Source organism: Pygocentrus nattereri, chromosome 7 (assembly GCF_015220715.1).
Source record: "Pygocentrus nattereri isolate fPygNat1 chromosome 7, fPygNat1.pri, whole genome shotgun sequence".
Taxonomy (NCBI): domain Eukaryota; kingdom Metazoa; phylum Chordata; class Actinopteri; order Characiformes; family Serrasalmidae; genus Pygocentrus; species Pygocentrus nattereri.
In genome coordinates, this window is record NC_051217.1 from 43,117,669 (window position 1) to 43,135,420 (window position 17,752).

General features: G+C 43.8%; 1 protein-coding gene across 4 annotated transcripts in view; it reads right to left on the reverse strand.

Moving 5' to 3' along the window:
- Nucleotides 1-17,752, reverse strand: part of garre1 (granule associated Rac and RHOG effector 1) — a 72,689-nt gene that overhangs the window by 15,721 nt on the left and 39,216 nt on the right. For all 4 annotated transcript variants that reach the window (XM_017705045.2, XM_017705044.2, XM_017705042.2 and 1 more), the window contains 5 exons: nucleotides 11,539-11,751; nucleotides 7,663-7,803; nucleotides 6,386-6,481; nucleotides 4,867-5,028; nucleotides 1,447-1,605 (listed from right to left, as the gene is read on the reverse strand). In XM_017705045.2, coding sequence (XP_017560534.1) covers nucleotides 1,447-1,605; nucleotides 4,867-5,028; nucleotides 6,386-6,481; nucleotides 7,663-7,803; nucleotides 11,539-11,751 — 771 coding nt within the window. The remainder of the gene's footprint in view (nucleotides 1-1,446; nucleotides 1,606-4,866; nucleotides 5,029-6,385; nucleotides 6,482-7,662; nucleotides 7,804-11,538; nucleotides 11,752-17,752) is intronic.

Here is a 17,752-nt window from a genome sequence, read left to right on the forward strand (position 1 = left end):
GGCAGTGTACTCTTAACCACTTCATGTGATTTCAACTTTCTGTGAGGGGGCTTTTAGAGGTGGACGTCTGGTTCCTATCACCACCACTGTGAACAGTTCTGACTCAGTAAGTCTCTCTAGAACAGAGCGTTTGACACCAAACCGCTCCGAATGACTGTTTACATTCCAGTTGTTTAACAATGCTGACATCTTCTTATGTAATTTAATAAAGGTGGAACAAAGAAGAACCAAGAACCGCCACATTTAAACAACAGCATCTAAAACTATGAATACAGTGGTTGATATTCACTGCTGTTTCACACACGGCGCTGCACTAATTACACCCTCTCTCCAACAGAACCTGCAATCTATCGTCCTTTAGGTACTGAGAATTTCCAAAACTCACTCAGAAATGAGGAATATTTAGAAGGAAACACTGGCCTTTCGCTAATCACTATTCATAAGTTGTGCAGTGTTCGTTTAATTTATTTAAAATATAAAACGCTGCCACTACAACAGTCCACAGTGAGCATCACCAAAGTTTACATACATCAAAGTCATTACACGTACACGGATTTCTCTTCAAGCCAAAACAGGACACTTCGGTTCTCCAACAGACGTTTTTCCGTGTTGTTCTTTGAAAGAGGCAGCAGCTTCCGCCCTCAGCAAACTGGAAACACAGTCCAGCACGAGGGAGGGGACGGTGCTTTCCTGCTGGACAGGAACTGCTCTATTGTTATTTATAGAGCAGGTGTATCCTCGAAATCTGGCTCAGCGTGGCAAAACGGAGCCCACGTCACAAATCCACACACACACACACACACACACACACACACACACACACCGCGTACCACTGAGCTAAAACCATACTGCTCAGAACGATTAGAGGAAATCTGTTCTTGGAAGCTGTGACTTTCATTGTTTACATTTCTTTTTAGGAAAGCTATTCGTAACAAAAGATAATTCTATAGCTGCCTACAAATATTATGTTTTGCTGAAGTGAAAATGAGGCCGACACATCCTGTACGAGACTTCTGCACAATCTGAGACTCGATTATTGTTTATTTGCTAAAATGTAACCGGAAAACAACAAAACAGGTACTAGAATAACGTGCCACGTGTAAAGGTTATAGCACATTTTATATTTAATGTTTAAACTCTGAAAATGAATAGAAATGTACCAAAACATGTAGAAAAAAAAGCCCAATTAAAAGTGCAATTCAAACCAAACCTCTCTGATTTTGTTTGCATCTAAATGGTCGAACGACTAAGTAATTTTCCAAAATCGGTGGAGTTCCCCTTTAAGGTCTCTGTAGAGCAGAGTTTGAGCAGGGTGTTCGAACCGTCTCTGAATCTGGCTTTCCTCAATAACCAGACATGAAAGCAGGTCATCAATAGTTCAAACTGTTTTAAACTACTGCGGTGTGGGAGGAGATGATCTACAGTGGACGCTGGCTCGGCACTCACCAGTCCGGCCTGTCCGAAGAGCAGCTGCACGGCGGTCTTGCAGGCTCCTCTCCAGCTGGACGGGCACACGAGGTTCAGCACCTCTGTCACGGGGGAGTCGTCCCGTGGGGAAACCCCGTTCTGCCCCGATGCCTCCTTTATCAGCTGCAGCATGGTGTGCTAGAATAGGAGGGAGGAGAGAGTGAATGTAACTAAACATCAAACATGATCAGCCCCTTCGGCTACATTCACAATACAGGGAGGAACTGGCACAAATCAGACGGCTCATCTTTTCCCTGTCACATCTGGTTTGAGACGGAACGGTTCTGCACCGCCCCCTACAATCAGGTGAAGTCCACATGGTTTCAAATCGGACTTAAATCAGATCTCGGTTTTACTAAAGCCTTAACAGAATAACACAAGACTGGGCATCGGATTTTTTTTTGGGTGACTGAAATATTGAGGATCACACACTAAACAATCAGCGATCACACACTACTCAACCTTTAAGCTCTCGCAAACTCTCGCATTCTCCCGTTACCAGGAGAACCAAGTAAACTACCGTGGGGCCCCTGCTGCTGTTTCCTCTGCCACAATGAAGGAGCAGCAGGTAAACTCGGTTAAGTGAGGCTCATGGATTTAAAAATGTGACCAGTGTGGTATTATTTTAGGGTTTTAAATGTATGTAAACTGGACTGTGCCTTAAACTTAAAGCTTCGCTCCACAAGTGACAAAATTTTCTCCATTTTTCTTTGTTTACTCGCTATTTATTCTTCCGTGCTGTCGGTTTTCATTGGCTGGTGCAGGAATCCGTTCAGACCGAGTCGTTGGCCAGTTCACACCAGCTTACACTGAGTGTATTAAGAGTGCATTAAAAAAAATAAAAAAATATCAAACCGTTCAATAAACTCTGGTCTGAAACGCTTTCAGGGGGCCACAAATTTGAGTCTACACCCCCCACAGCCGTCCAGTACGGACTCGGCCAGACTAAGAATCGGGGGAAAAAGTCGTGAGGTGTAATCCCGGCTTAATCAGACCAGATTTCATGCCATTCGGTGTGCAGCTCTTCTTGCATGTCAAAAGCAGCGTGTGCACACTTGCATTGTTACTATGACAACCATAGCGACCATGCATGGGAATGCAATCAGTCTAAAAACGCTACTTTATTTTTTTTTGCACTGTTGGAAAACAACAGCAGTGAAATCTAAACATGCACTTTCCAGGACAAGACGGGAAGAAAGGAAAAAGTGAAGCATGTCGTTGCTCCAGAGAACAGCAGGGTGCAGGAAAACACTTGCAGAGTTTAGTTGAAAGAACCGAGACAGAACAGGAATGTGGAGAATTCGCTCAGGTTCAATGCATCTTGCTCTGATTTGCATGCCTAAGCCTCTGGGAATGCTTTAGGTAAGAGAGGGCGTGAGTGAACACCATCATTAGAAATGCAAGCGCTCGGCTGTTCCGGGATCAGTCAAAGCAGATGAAAATGAAGATTGCCATCATTAGAGATTAAGTGGCAGCACCACTGCCGGGTTAACTGCAGGGCAGGTGATGTAGCATACAGGGCGGCTGATGAGAGAGATAACAGACTACAGACAGAGTCAGTCTGGTAGCATTGTTTGTATTCCCTTCTGTCCTGGAAAAGAAAAGCTGGGCTAGTGTAAACACAGCAGACAGAGTTGCTCCAAAACACCCTGAAGCAGGCCACAGGGGGCTGAGAGATAAACCAGGAGGGCAGCAAGAAGACTCAAAGAAAAGAATGAAAGAAAGAACACAAGCTGAGAGGCAACAGGGAAAAGCACAGTGGGCAAAAGAAAAACCTTAAAAAGAAAAGGTGCCAAAAAGGTTTTTAATGGAGCAATGCACACAGAAGAACCACTTTTGGTTCTTTAAAGGACTATATTTGCATACAAGTGTGAAGAAACTTGGATTTGCTTTCACTTCTATTATAATTCAATTTAAATACAGTTGTGATCACATTAAACGTCTCGTTTCTGGAATCTCTCCACTCTGATATGATGGTTCACGCTCATTTACTTAGGCAAGTGACCAGAATCTGTCATTAATGTGAACAAACCGGTGTCCTGAAATGACCTGCATGCACGCATCCTAACTAACGCATCCGCTATTAGAGCGAGAAGAAGGCGTAAAAGGTGCCGTTTACAGGCTTTACCTTCTGTTTGGTGCTGCTGCCATGGTAACACGGAATAACGGCACACGCGCAGTGGGAAAAAAGCACATGAATTCCGATCTGAGCGTCACATTAAGGGCACACGGCCACGAATCGGATACGCATCCGATATCGTATCTAGGACAACATATCAAAGTGGTTCAGGTCGATTTTGAAAAGAGTTATTTGGGCCACTTCTACCTGGTAACGTGAACGTAGCTCGTTACCGTCAATGATAATTATGATGTGCAAGTTGATCATTAACTAAAGTTTTATGGGGTGGGGTGGGGGTTAACTTCCCTCCCTGATCTGGGCATCTCCGTCCGCATCTCCATGGCAGCAGGCGGTTTGCTTTTATTTTCTGGCAGAAGTAGGACTTTGAATTCATACAAGATCCTGGTGGTAAACGTCAGTGGCTAATACAGGCAGCATCCTACAGATATATAGTCCGACAGCCCCTTGAAAGTTTAAAGAACCACGACACTGTAAAACCATGGTCACCTATGGTCATGTGCGGTGGGTAATGATCGAAAGAACGAGATCGTGACTACAAGCAGTGGAAATGAGCCTCTTTGCAGGGTGGCTGCTATACTCTATTTGACAGGGTGAGGAGCTCAGCCATCTGGGAGGAGCTCGGAGTAGAGCCGCTACTCCTCCGCATTGAGAGGAACCAGCTGAGGTGGTTCGGGCATCCGATTGTACGTCTCCCGGTGGGGGGTGTACCAGGCACGGCCTACCGGGATAAGGCCCCGGGGTCGTCCTAGGACCCACTGGAGGGATTACATCTCCAAGTTGGACTGGGAGCGGCTTTGGGTCCCTGGGAATGAGCTGGAGGAAGTTGCGGGGGAACAGGGTCTGGGATTCTCTGCTCTCCCAACTGCTACTGCAACCCTATCTGGATTAAGCGGTCAGTGACGATGATGATGATGACGACGACGACATTGTAAACAGTTCTCCTTAAAGGATTTTCCCACATCCAAGCAAAGAACCACTTAGGGACCTTTACTTTTACTTTATTTAGTAACCATGAGGTTTTGGCTCACATGTAAAGTCCATCAGATGTACTTCTGATGCACCTTTGATCAGATGTACCTGTGATTAAGGCTCTGCATGGAGGACAAAACGTCATGTTATAACTCAATGAAGTGTTTGATACTGTTAAGTTACAGAACCCCCCCCCCCAAACAAGGCTCTCTGATCTTTACTTGCACTTTAACTACATTTGGTCAAACCACTTTCCTTCGTGAGGTTGTGAGGTTGTGAGGTTTGCGTACCGTTTTGAGTTTGAGGTTGTCAGCGGCGGACTCGTTAAAGGAGACTCCCTTGAGGAAGTGTGAGCCGATCTGCAGGGGGATTGTGGGTAACTCACACTGGAGGGGCTGAGAGGTGGTCTGCATCCGGCCTGCTTGCTGGGCCTCAGCCTCGCTGCAGCAACCCTAAACACACACAACCGGACACTTTAATGAGGCACATTAGCAGTTCAGAGAAACATGCATGGTCATACATGATCAGCAACATAAATAACAACGAATACCAACAAATCTACTCTCATTTATAGTCTCTCTCTCCTTCTCTCTCTCTCTCCTTCTCTCTCTCTCTCTCCTTCTCTATCTCTCTCCTGTCTTGCTTCCTTTTCCTATCATCTACATACGCCTACATTCTCAGATGCACCAGTTTAGACCTAGAGAAAATTATATGTGAATGTATTTCTATTTTTGCTTTTGTTTCCCTTTTTTAATTAATTTATTTTTCATTTTTATAAGTCACTCAATCATCAGTTGGCCTCACTATTATCTTCTGACCCATGTTCCTGCAAAAAAAAACTTGCCTTGTTTGCAAAGTCACCACGTTAGGGCTGCACGACTGGAATCAACCATGATCTGAATCTAATAACCTGTTAAGATCATTTCAGCCAATTCGTGACCTACATAAAATACATCTTTAAAACTTAAACTTTAAAAAAATAACTGAAGTGCAAAGCTTTCTGCCATTGCAACATCTGAATCAACTGAACAATCTCAGCGAGACACGACTGAATATATAGTGAATATGAAGCGCCACAGGATCCGTTTCCCCCTGGAAATCATCTCCATATCCTACTATAGCAACCAGTGCTACCAAACCATATGGCAGACTCCAGTAAGTTGATACGTTTTTAATTCGCAGTCATTTTTTTTTACCATAAACATTTTTATTAAATAGCAGTAGATGTAGAAATATTCACCGTGTAAGCAGCCGGTTCTGTCTGCAAGCATAAAGCTACTTTGTGTTAGTGCCAAATAATATTGTGAGTGACAGTTTTGAAGCTTGTAAGCTTTACATGTAACATACTCTATTCTGTTTACTGTAGTTTAATACAGCCTTTAATAATAAATACCAGTGGAGGAACCTGTTGGCCTTATTTGTTAAATAAACATCATGTTAATTCATGCAGTGTTTACCGTAGTTTACTTCATATACATTTCTGACTGCAAATATCTGTGTATTCACGCTTTCTCTACTGTCCTACACTGTACACTGACGCCTGCATCCGAGGGGCATCTGTGGGAAATAAGGTTTTATTACAGTGTGTTCATTAAATGGACTGTTAGTCTGTGTTGCCCATTAACAAAACAAAGGCAATGCAAACAAACAGTAAGACCAATTCACAAAAACCAGCCATAAAATTTCACGATCTGAAACCCTCAGAATCTAATAACTGGCCATCAGCCAAAGCCACCAAACAAACCGATCCATCTCTAATCTCTAACAGAAGACACCGGCTTCAACTGTGCATTGACCAGTGAGTCGTACCTGCAACGCAGCTTCTGCAGCTTTGGGATTCAGGTGAAAGCCCCCTTTGAGTGCGTACTCACAGTGTCCCAGAGAGTCCAGCGCGCTCCTGTATGCCTGCACAGATAAACACACACACACTTAAACTCATTCAGCCATGGGCTGAAGGCTGTAAGGGGGCAGCACGTTCAAAGACGTAAAAGCCATAAAATCACAACACAAATAAGCAATTTTAAGTGATGACTGACAGCAGCGCCCGGAGAAATGGATGTATAACGGGAACTACATGTGAAGGTACTGGGTTGTTAACAGAGCTGATGCATGTGCAACAAGTCCATATCCAAAAGTGTTAGGACAGATTTTATTTGAATAAACTGTAATGTGGCTTATCTAATTCTACATGTGTAAAGGCAGTCAAATTAGTTGTTTAACCAATGTGTCAATGGAATATTTCAAATATCCACTTTTCATAAATGGTTTACGTATTGGCAGATATGTCTGACAATCAGCCCACAACTACCAATTGTGTGTGTGTGTGTGTGTGTGTATGTATGTATATATATATATATATATATATATATATATATATATATATATATATATATATATATATATATATATATATATATATATATATGTACATACACACGCACACAGCAATCAGGCATGACATTATGACCATCTCCTTGTTTCTATGCTCATTGTCCATTTCATCAGCTCCACTTACTGTATAGCTGCACTCTGTAGTTCTACAGTTACAGACTGTAGTCCATCTGTTTCTCTGATACTCTGTTACCCTGTTCTTCAGTGGTCAGGACCCCCATGGACCCTCACAGAGCAGGTACTATTTGGGTGGTGGATCATTCTCAGCACTGCAGTAACACTGACTGGTGTGGTAGTGTGTGTTGCGTTGGTCTGAGTGGATCAGACACAGCAGTGCTGCTGGAGTTTTTAAACACCTCAGTGTCACTGCTGGATTGAGAATAATCCACCAACCAAAAATATCCAGCCAAGAGCGTCCTGGGACCACAATGTGGCAAAACATACACATACACACACACGTAAATATATATATATATATATATAATATAAAAACTGAGCATTACAGCCTTCTCCTTGGAAGACCTGGTTCAAATCAGCTGGACTCCAGAAATGATGACTCTTGGTCTACAAATTAGACTTCTTAGGCTTTTAATAAAAGTTTCCCTTTTTTTCTGATTCCCTAAATACGCATCAGCTACAGGGCTGGCAGTACTTCAGTGGAGGTGAGCGGAGCTGGGTGGAGGTGGCACGGTCACCTGCAGAGCGCTGTTGATCTTCAGGTTGAGTTCTTTGAGCTGGTGCTCGGGGAGGGAGGGGCTGTGAGAGCAGAAGAGCTGCTGCACCTGAATCCCCGCCAAGCAGCCATCGCGACCCCGCTCCCGCAGACGTGCTGTAACCTGCAAAACACATCAGACTCATCATTACCATTCTCTGCTGAAGCCCTGTAGCCATGATGAGACAAAGAAAGGCTAATATTTCCCCACAGAAACCAAAAAATGCACGGCAGAAAAGGGGAAGCAGGCTCAATCTCACCGACGTACGGCCCAGACTTGCTTCAATTCACTCCTAACTAAAGTAACTGCCTGATCGCAAACATTACTCCATTTCATTTGCCTTCACAACAGAACGTTCAGGCTGCAGAGAGAACATTAATTGGGCAGGTTGGTCTGAAGCAAATGCTCAAAAGAAAATACACTGAGGCACAACAACAGTTGAAAATAAAATGTATAACTGGGGAGAAGTGTTATAACATGTTTACAAGGCATTACACTGAGTAAGGTCTGTTTATACGAGTTATTTATTTGACTATTAAATTGTTGACCACAATAATGAATACGGCAATTAATCACCAGCTAAAATTTCATGATCATAACAGGGCCAGTCAGAATTTATCTGGTGTCGGAACAAAATCTCGTATCTCCAAAACGGAAACTTTACAGGAGAAGGAAAAAAACAAATGTACTTCTAATGTAAGTCAATGGAACCAGAGTTTTCTCCAGGTGATTCTGGGCTGTTTCTTCTGGTCCATTTGTCATGAAATTTACATACAACATAAAAGAGCAACAGGTATTTTTTAATTAGGTCAAAAACTGAAAAACGGCAAAAATTGAGATACACAAGGTTTTTGTTCCGACAGCAACGATATGCAAAATCAATAAAAAACAAATTCATGTATTTTGTCAAAAAAATTTGCTTAATTGTGCTTAAGAGTTTTCCTTTAGGCTCAATGGGATGTTTGCCCGTGTTGTAATCTGACACCGCCCCAGAAGAATGCCACTGTGGGCAGAGCATGTACAAGAACTGTCGCTGATGGTGAAACGGCTCGTCACAACATTAGAACAGATCACAATCTTCAGCATCACCATGGCTCTGGACACCATCAACAACCTGCAATATTCCACACAGGCCATATTTATCCTGTTCAACGTTCTCACCAAGTTTTAAAGAACACAAACTCACAATCATGTCCAGATGCCAAACACAGCAAACCTTCACATCCAGCGCAACGGCAACACGCCGTCACTGCTGTCTTTCAGATCCAGAACAAACTATAGCGCAGTGGCCGCACTTCTAATTAAACACCGAGTGAAACGGATGACTCTGCGTCCAAGCCATCCTAAACATCTCAGCTATTGTTCACACTTCCTCATCTCTCCAAGACGGCACACGAGGTCCGCAAGTGTTCCTCAAGGCGTACAAGCTCATTTCCTGTGAGCTGATCTGGACAGTATGAGGGTTTCCCACAGCGAGAAGGCCAACCTTGGAACAGCTGGTGATCAGATCTCTGCTACGACTGAAGCAATACATCTGTTAGCCAATGAAATCTGGCAATATTATGGATCCATAAAGAGCAAGTTAACAGAAAACACAGACAAGGTACAGTACGACGGCGAGACCGCAGACAAGTTACGGTACGACGGCGAGACCGCAGACAAGGTACGGTACGACGGCGAGACCGCAGACAAGGTACGGTACGACGGCGAGACCGCAGACAAGCTACGGCATGACGGCGAGACCGCAGACAAGCTACGGCACGACGGCGAGACCGCAGACAAGTTACTGTACGACGGCGAGACCGCAGACAAGTTACTGTACGACGGCAAGACCGCAGACAAGTTACGGCATGACGGCGAGACCGCAGACAACTTAGGGTACGACGGCGAGACCGCAGACAACTTAGGGTACGACGGCGAGACCGCAGACAAGTTACGGTACAACGGCGAGACCACAGACAAGTTACGGTACCACGGCAAGACCGCAGACAAGTTACGGTACTACGGCGAGACCGCAGACAACTTGGGGTACGACGGCGAGACCGCAGACAAGTTACGGTACGACGGTGAGAACACAGACAAGTTACGGTACGACGGCGAGACCACAGACAAGATACGGTACTACGGCGAGACCGCAGACAACTTAGGGTACGACGGCGAGACCACAGACAAGTATTTAAGACTTAAAATATTTCTTTACAAAATTTGACAAATACTAACAATTGTGTCGAACCACTTACTAACAAACTGTTGGGTGTCTGTTTAATTTTTGACCATATAAAACAACACGAAATAACAAATATCAGTTACTGGAATTTTTAACTCATTAAAATCAGTACCAGTGAGTGCTTTTACACTGATGGGGCTTTATGTCTATTACACAAAAACACAACACAAATAAACAGCACAAAAAAGGGGAATTACTTGAAAGCAAACATTTCTGCACACCGGATGCAGCATGACTTTGCCATGTTCTCACAGGAAGAAAGTCTTCAAATGACAGCAATATTTCTTCCCCAACATTAAAAGCTGCAAACGAGGACACTGAGCTGAACACGTTTTAAAAAAGGGAAAAAAGGGTGTAGAGTTTGAACAGAACACCTCACTCAGCATATAGCTCAGACGTCCACAGGGCAGGTTGATGTGCTTTTGGAGATGCAGCACCGCATGTGATGAAGCAGAAAAAAACGAATCCTTTCCATGTTTGTCAAAACGTTCGGATTGCTGGGGCACAACCAATCAGTAAGCTGGGTGTGGCTGTGTGAACCACAGAGACAGCAGTGACTGGTGTTTTATATATATATATATATTTATAAAACCAGATCACAAACCACAGTCAGATTATTTTGGTATTAGTGAGAATCATGAACACAGAAATGTAACTGGAGGAAATGTTCATGCAGTATCAGAAATAGACAGCAGCAAAGGCCTAATCCCATTTCTTCTTTTTACCCCTACCTATTGGTTTTGAGCGTTACCCCAACACCTTGGAACTGAGCTACAACGGGTAGTGGTTAAAATCTTGCCCTATGAAATGGAAAAAAAACCCCAAAAAAAAAAAACCAACAAAACAAAAACATTTCTTATTTATCAGGCTACTAGTCGTCCTCTATAGGTGATTTGACCCGTCTTCAGTGATGGCACAGAAGGGAGAAGTTCGGCTCCTCACTGCTGGGCCTTAGTTACATTTAGGGCATCATAGGGGGGGGGGGTATATTTATTATCACCCACCACTAATTCTTCGATGATATAAAGCTGAAGTCAGATATTAGCCAGCTTCTTACTCGAATTTTCCCGTTCCACCTTAAATGGAGCAGCAGTGACATTCTGACGCTTCAAGCATCAGAACTGCTGGACAATTTAAGGTGGAACGGGAAAGTTAGCTAGCTAGCCACCGGGACATTGGCACACTATTGGTGATTTTTTAAATGCTTGTTACGAAGAAAATGACCATAATACACTGAAGCTACATTAAACTAAGACAATACAGTGGTTATCGTAATTTTTTCATGGAGAAAATTGCCACATTTGTGGGTTTCTTTGGTCGCACCACCGTCCTGCCGGTTTGTCTTTTTTCCCCTGATATTTCTCTGATTGGAGTCTCTGAAAAATCTCCATTTGGAGGTCCAAGAACTGGGACACCCCACCCCCAGACGTGAATGCAGAGGGCTAAGGGCTCAGTGATAAGGGCAAGGGATGAAACGGGACTGGGCCAAAACGAGCGCATGTATACTGAATATTACTATATTTAAACGCAGCTGAGCGGTCACCTTCCGATCAAAACACTGACGCATTTTCACACCCCTATTAGTGACAGATCTTCAACAGAGCGCATGTGTGCTCGTATAGCCTCTGTACCTCTGAAGCCCCTTTCCATGACCGGGCGGCCTCCTCCAGCTCGCTGAGGGGTCCTGGGGCAGTGGTCTGCGCTCGAGCGCCCGTGCAGCGCTCCTGTACCTGGGCCAGCGCCTCTGCCAGACATGACTGCGCCACTGGCTGCACCTTCTGCAGAGCCTGAGACAGGAACTGGAAATGTACCTGCATGACCGTCAGGAAACAGCGGCCCAGCACCTGAGAGGGAGGAGAGAGAGTGAATGAAACAGAGGTTAAAGGTTCAGAGGCAATGTCAAACCAATGTCATGATCAAGGCTTTTACACTGCAGACTCTGTTCAAAACTTCTCATCAACGACCAACAGCACGACCGCTGTAGCTGGGCTGACGTCTGGATGAACGGTCCTCCCTACAGCAGCTGCCCAATAATAAAGGAAGTGCTCATTTCATCAGTACCAGGGCACAACACTTTCTATAATTCTTCCTAAGCTAACCTAAGAAGGGATTTCTTATTCTCTCCACAACACAGCGAGGCCATAGTTACAGTGCTAAGTCACTGCCAAGTTGCCAATGATCTGGCCCTGGTCAGGCATGTTTTAGAGCAAACTGCACATTTCTAGTGAGTCAGTGAGCTTAAGACTGAGGCCCTGAAGCCCTTCAGCTACTACACAACCAGATGGTGGATGGTTCTAACTGGCTAAAGGTCTCCCGAGGAGTTTAAAGTACTAGATGAAACCAGCCTTTGTCAATACAGTCACACTTAGGCAGTGCTGGCCAGTAACTGAGTAAATGTAATGAGTTTCTGTACTTTAGTATTTTTGGTGTATCTGTACTGAAGTTTCTCCGTTTCTGGGCGACTTTTTCCTTTCACTCCACTACATTTCAGAGTCTAATATCCGACTTTTTCCTCCTACATTTTGAGAAATCTGTCATTCCTTTTGGTTTCTGTGTGTATAAAAACGTAACATGTCAAAACGAAAGAAGCGCAAAGCCAGAGCGCCAATCAGGGCCCAGCGGTCACTTTGTTTAGAGCTGGTTTTGACCTGTTGGTCATACCGACCCAGTGCAGCACGCGGTTCAACGTCAGCGCAGCAGCGTAAAACTTTGGGAGAGTCTGTTCAACATAAATGATGAACTAACCTAACTTTGTGTAAATAGAGCTCAATATAGAAATATGTCCACATATGCAGTCGAGACTGACGCGGCTTTTTTCTGAATTTCTACAAACACCATTTCATTTTATAGTAAATGAGTTTGGGCTGGTTTATGTTTATGAACAGACGCCTACAGATCAACATAGTAAAGGAGCTCATCTGTGATCCTGAGTTTAAAGCCAGTTTTTATTCAACTTAAACTTGGAACTAAGTTGTAAATAAATCTGAAACTGAAACTTTGCTTGTGTGTAAAAAGTGATTTCAGAGCCACTCTGTTCTCCCTGATGGAAACTGTTTACCTTCAGTGTTTTGTGCTTCTGATCATTTTAATAGACGTCAGCGTCACTAATTAATGACGTTCTATTAAAAGACTGGTTTACCAAGAGAGACGCTGGAGGACTTTCACCTGAAATGAGTTCATGAAGCCAGTCTGGTTATAAAAATGATAACAGGACCAGATCAGAGCCAGAATTCCTCTTTTAGTACTTTTACTTTATACTTAAGTACATTTGAAGGGAAATACTTTAGTACTTTTACTCAAGTGGAGGTCTAAACTTCTACTTTTACTGGAGTGATATTTCACCCTGGGTGCCTCTACTTTAACGATGTGTACTTCGTCCACCACTGCACTTAGGAGCAGTGGTGGATCACATCTTAAGGTCATGTATGAATAATTAGATAACTAAACACAATCATGTCATGTTATCAATTAAAAACTTATTACAGTTTCACAAAAATCTTGGGGGGGAAAAAAAAAACTCCTCTTAAAAAGATAATACGATGTCTAGCTGATATTATTTTAATTTATACAGTAGGGCCCAAAGATTGATCACTCTTTTGATCACAATTTGTAAGAGTGCAATCGTTCAGCCCTACTGCACTCTATGAGCTACAGCAATTATCAGCATGACAAGGGATTCCAAACCTTTCAGTGGTGCCCTGATGAGTCGTGTGCCTTCAGTAGCGTATAAAAAGACTCAGCACTGCTCACTCAGTACAACGAGGCAGAGACGATGCAATTCAGGCGTTACAGAGTCAAATATCAGAGGGGAAACCCTGAGGAAGAGCCAGGAGACATCTGAGAGTTTATGAAAGTCGATGTTTGTGGAGCAGGATGTTTGCCCATGTTTTCGGCTCCTTAAAACGGCACCTCTTCATGCCATGACGTGGGTGAAAGAGGAAAATAAATAAATAAATCCAATAGTTTTATTCAAGCTGCATTTTTTAATCACTCTACTAACATTTTCAGCAACAACATTTACCTGGAGAGGACAAAAACTAGCAGTTTCTCCCTTAAGATTTGCTTACAAACATGTAAGTCTGTGTGAATGTCGCCCTTCTTCTGCCAGACGATCCCTGAACTGTGAGTCCCGTCACATACACGTTCACATGCATCTTCACAGAAGTACAAACCAGCCTTAAATATTGAGGAAGAAACACAATCTGGTCCAATTTCCCCAGAGTTCCACATACAGCGAACATTATTAGTAAATTTATGCTCATTTATTCACCTTTAGGGCTGTCTGGATTACACTGTCAGACACTTTTAGCACTTGGACTGCAGGCCGATGATTCATTTAAGAGCTAAAAATATCACTTTTTATTCTCAATTTAATCTCAATCGTAATCTTTGTGAAAAAAAAAGAAAAGCCCATAGAGAAGAGCTGCTAAGTGAAACATTCTGACTGAAACTTGCTGAGCACAGACACAAAATTAATGCTGCCAGACAAACACTCACCGAGTCCTAACGCAGATCAGGCGCAAGGCCTTCTACCTTAATAGGGAATCTTTCTCTGCCTGTTATTAATCATAATGCAGAGGCCAAGGCCAGGCTGTAAAACAGACACGATTACAGCAGATAAGCTTTACCTTGGCCTGCAGCTGTGGACAGCCTGAAGTGCTTTATCTTGCTTCCAGTCATCTCACATCTCCTCTCAATCTCTATAACTGACGCCAGGCCTAGCAGGACACCTACAGGAGCCGTGTTTACATGCAGGCTAATAGTCCGTTAATAATCCGTCTACCAGCTCAGTCACAATACAACGCGTCCATGTAAACACAAGCCATTCGGAATACAGTCTCTATACGACTGGACGAGGTGGTATTCTCTATCCGATTACCTTCCCTATCAGAAAGTTTAAGTCCGTTCTGCATGTGAGTCGCGTCACAGTGAGAGTTCATACCGTTCAACACGGCGGAGCAGAAACTGGTCTGCAGAGGAGACGTAGTTCATGCTCTGATCTTTAAAAGACGGCGGTGGGACGGATGTCCAGCTTATGCGTCTCAGAACACGACGTCTTCCTCTCGGCCTTCTTTAATAAGGACGTGTGAAGGACGTTTTCCTGAGTCTGACGTCATTTTAAAGTGATTAAAAGCACAAATCACTGATCACTGCTGCTCATCTCAGTCTGACTGGACCTCGTGTGATGCTCGTTGTCACGGTAACGCTTACTCCATGCACGCACGCGCGTCATTTTGGATCGGATTTCCTGTAGTGAGCATGTAAACAGAGATCTTCCATCTGATTGTTGAGTAGACTGAGCATAAACACCTCAGTCTTAACCTGAAATCGGAAAAAACCTCTGCATGCAAACACAGACAGTGATGTTATTTTAGGAGAACTTGTATCCCCTCAAGTCAATATACTGGATCTTCCAAAATACAGGTTTAAATAAATAAATTAATTAATTAATTAATAAATAACTGTTAGTGCACTCATGAGTTTTACTCAGAAGTCCAGTACCTAAACCAGAATGGCCAAATAAATAAATAGATAAATAAATGTACCACTCACACATTACAGAACATTTTCTCTTTCAAATGTGAAAAACACGGCAGCACTGTAGACCCTGCCTGGCCTTCCACCGCCGACACCCTGAGCAATATGGAATGCTTTCAGTGGTGAATCACGAGTAAAAATAGAGAGTTAAAATAAAATACAGGCATTTTACATCTCGCCATGCAGTGTGGAAGACGAAGGGAGGGTGCAGGGGTTTTCTTTCACAGGTGCGTGCTGAAAATACCTGCAGGCTGAGCTGTAAAGGCAGAAATATGTGGGCCCCCTGTGCAGGAAAACTGAGACCGGGCTGGTTCCAGTCTTTCACATAAGACATCAGAGCACTGACCAAGACAGGGGACTCGATACAGAAACAAGCTCATTGTTAGCCAACCATCAGCCCAGGACGACGGCACCCAATAATTACTGCTATAATCGATTAGATTGTTTTTATTCTGTAACTAACCAAACCATTAAGCCTGCAGTTTCCCCCACACTTTGGCCCAAACACCGTTTCACCATCCTCACAAAGGCCCGTCCCAAACACTCCTCCTCCTCCAAATCCGCACGTCAGGCATCACTGTGGGAAGACCTCAGTGCTATGGGCCTGAAAGGATGGGTAGCAGTGAACAGGCCCTCACAGAGAAAAGGAAACGGACAAGAAAATAAGATAAATTTACACTAGAAACTGGACGTCCGAGACGCGGAGCGCGGTTTTACGGACTGACCAGTGTAAACAAAAGCAATTACTTAAAATGCGAGACGCAGTAAATGCAAGCAGCCTGGACCGAAGTTAAGAGGTGTGGAAAAACACTGTTTAGAAAAGTGAAAGTGAGTCTCGTGAAAAGAACAGAAGCAGCAATGAAGGTCAAAAAGTGGACAGTGGAATAGCTTATATGTGATAGATGAAAGCAAAATTCGGGTACTTTGCCTTTGGGAAATGGCCCCGCCCCTTTTAGGTGAAAGCAGCCCCTCGAGTTTGACTGCAAAACACAAAATCTGAGATTTGATCATTTTATTAGCACAAAATAAGAAAAACCTACTGATTTATAGCTAATAGCAGAATCCTGAGGCGAATCAGGCAGACAAGTATGTAATTTCACTGGCTGTCGGGTCTGCAAACAGGGTCTGAACAGGTAGGTGAAGCTGTTTCACTTGGTATCCACCCTCTTAAACAGGACGGTTCTTCAAGGGTTCTTTAGCAAAGAAAATGCTTCCATACAAACCATTAACACTCAAAGAACCCTGTGCATGATTAGCGTTCTTCATGAAGGAGGATGTTCTATCGATGGATCTATACATAGCCTTTTTGAAAATGGTTCTATATAGCACCCAAAAGAGTTCTACTACTATTACGACGTAAAAATGTATATATAGTGCTCTTGAAAAAGGTTTCTACAGCACATTCAGGCAAATCTTCCATCAAGCTGAAGAATGAAGGGTTCTTCAAGGATTCATGGTTCTATACAGAACTATTTTACTTATTAGAGAACCCTTGAAGAACCATCTTTAAGGGTGTATGTTTTGACGAACCAGGAGAAAGGCCAGCTGGCTGCAACCACAGATCTCTCCTTTTGCTGTCCTTCGCTCTTTGGGGCAGTAAAGAAAATCATAAAATGTTTTTTTTACTGTGACACGTGCAAAATGTGACTCAGAAGCTTCTAGGCACGATGCCACTAAAATTCCCAATCTGGCGCCGACACTCGGACCGGGTTTGTTTTCAACCAAAAGGGGGGGTGTGGTCGATCTGACATCAGGGGATCGACTTCGTCTACAGCCACCAGAAATCAAACAAACCGGGGGCGGGGGGCTTTCTCACAGTAATGCAAGTGTTCGGCAAGTACGAGGCATATTTATGCACCGTGTTTGTGCCAAGCTGCAGATAATACCATCGCTTCATTCACACAAGAGCAGTATCAGGTGTCCCAGGAGAGGTCGGGAAAACCCAACCCTCACCGATCCTGCAGAGAACAGCACCACCGGTGAAAGCCTACACCTCCGGTACACGGCGGCGAGATCCTCACGGAAAAGGAGCTTCCCTCACACAGAAACAAGACAGCATAATCGTCCAAAACAAGAAAAGACAAAGTGGATTCGGTCTGTGCCGCGTCCTGTGCGTGCATGTGTACGTGTGCGCCTGTCTGGAACTCCGTTTCCTGTGGTTTGCTTCTGAGCGCAGTAGACGGCCGTCTAATAAACCGTGACATTTTCATGCATATTTGGCAGCTGAGACACACGGAGCAGTCAGTGAGCAGCAGTCAGATTAAAAAAAAAAAAAAAAAACCCACATGGTTTGTTTTCCATGCAGCC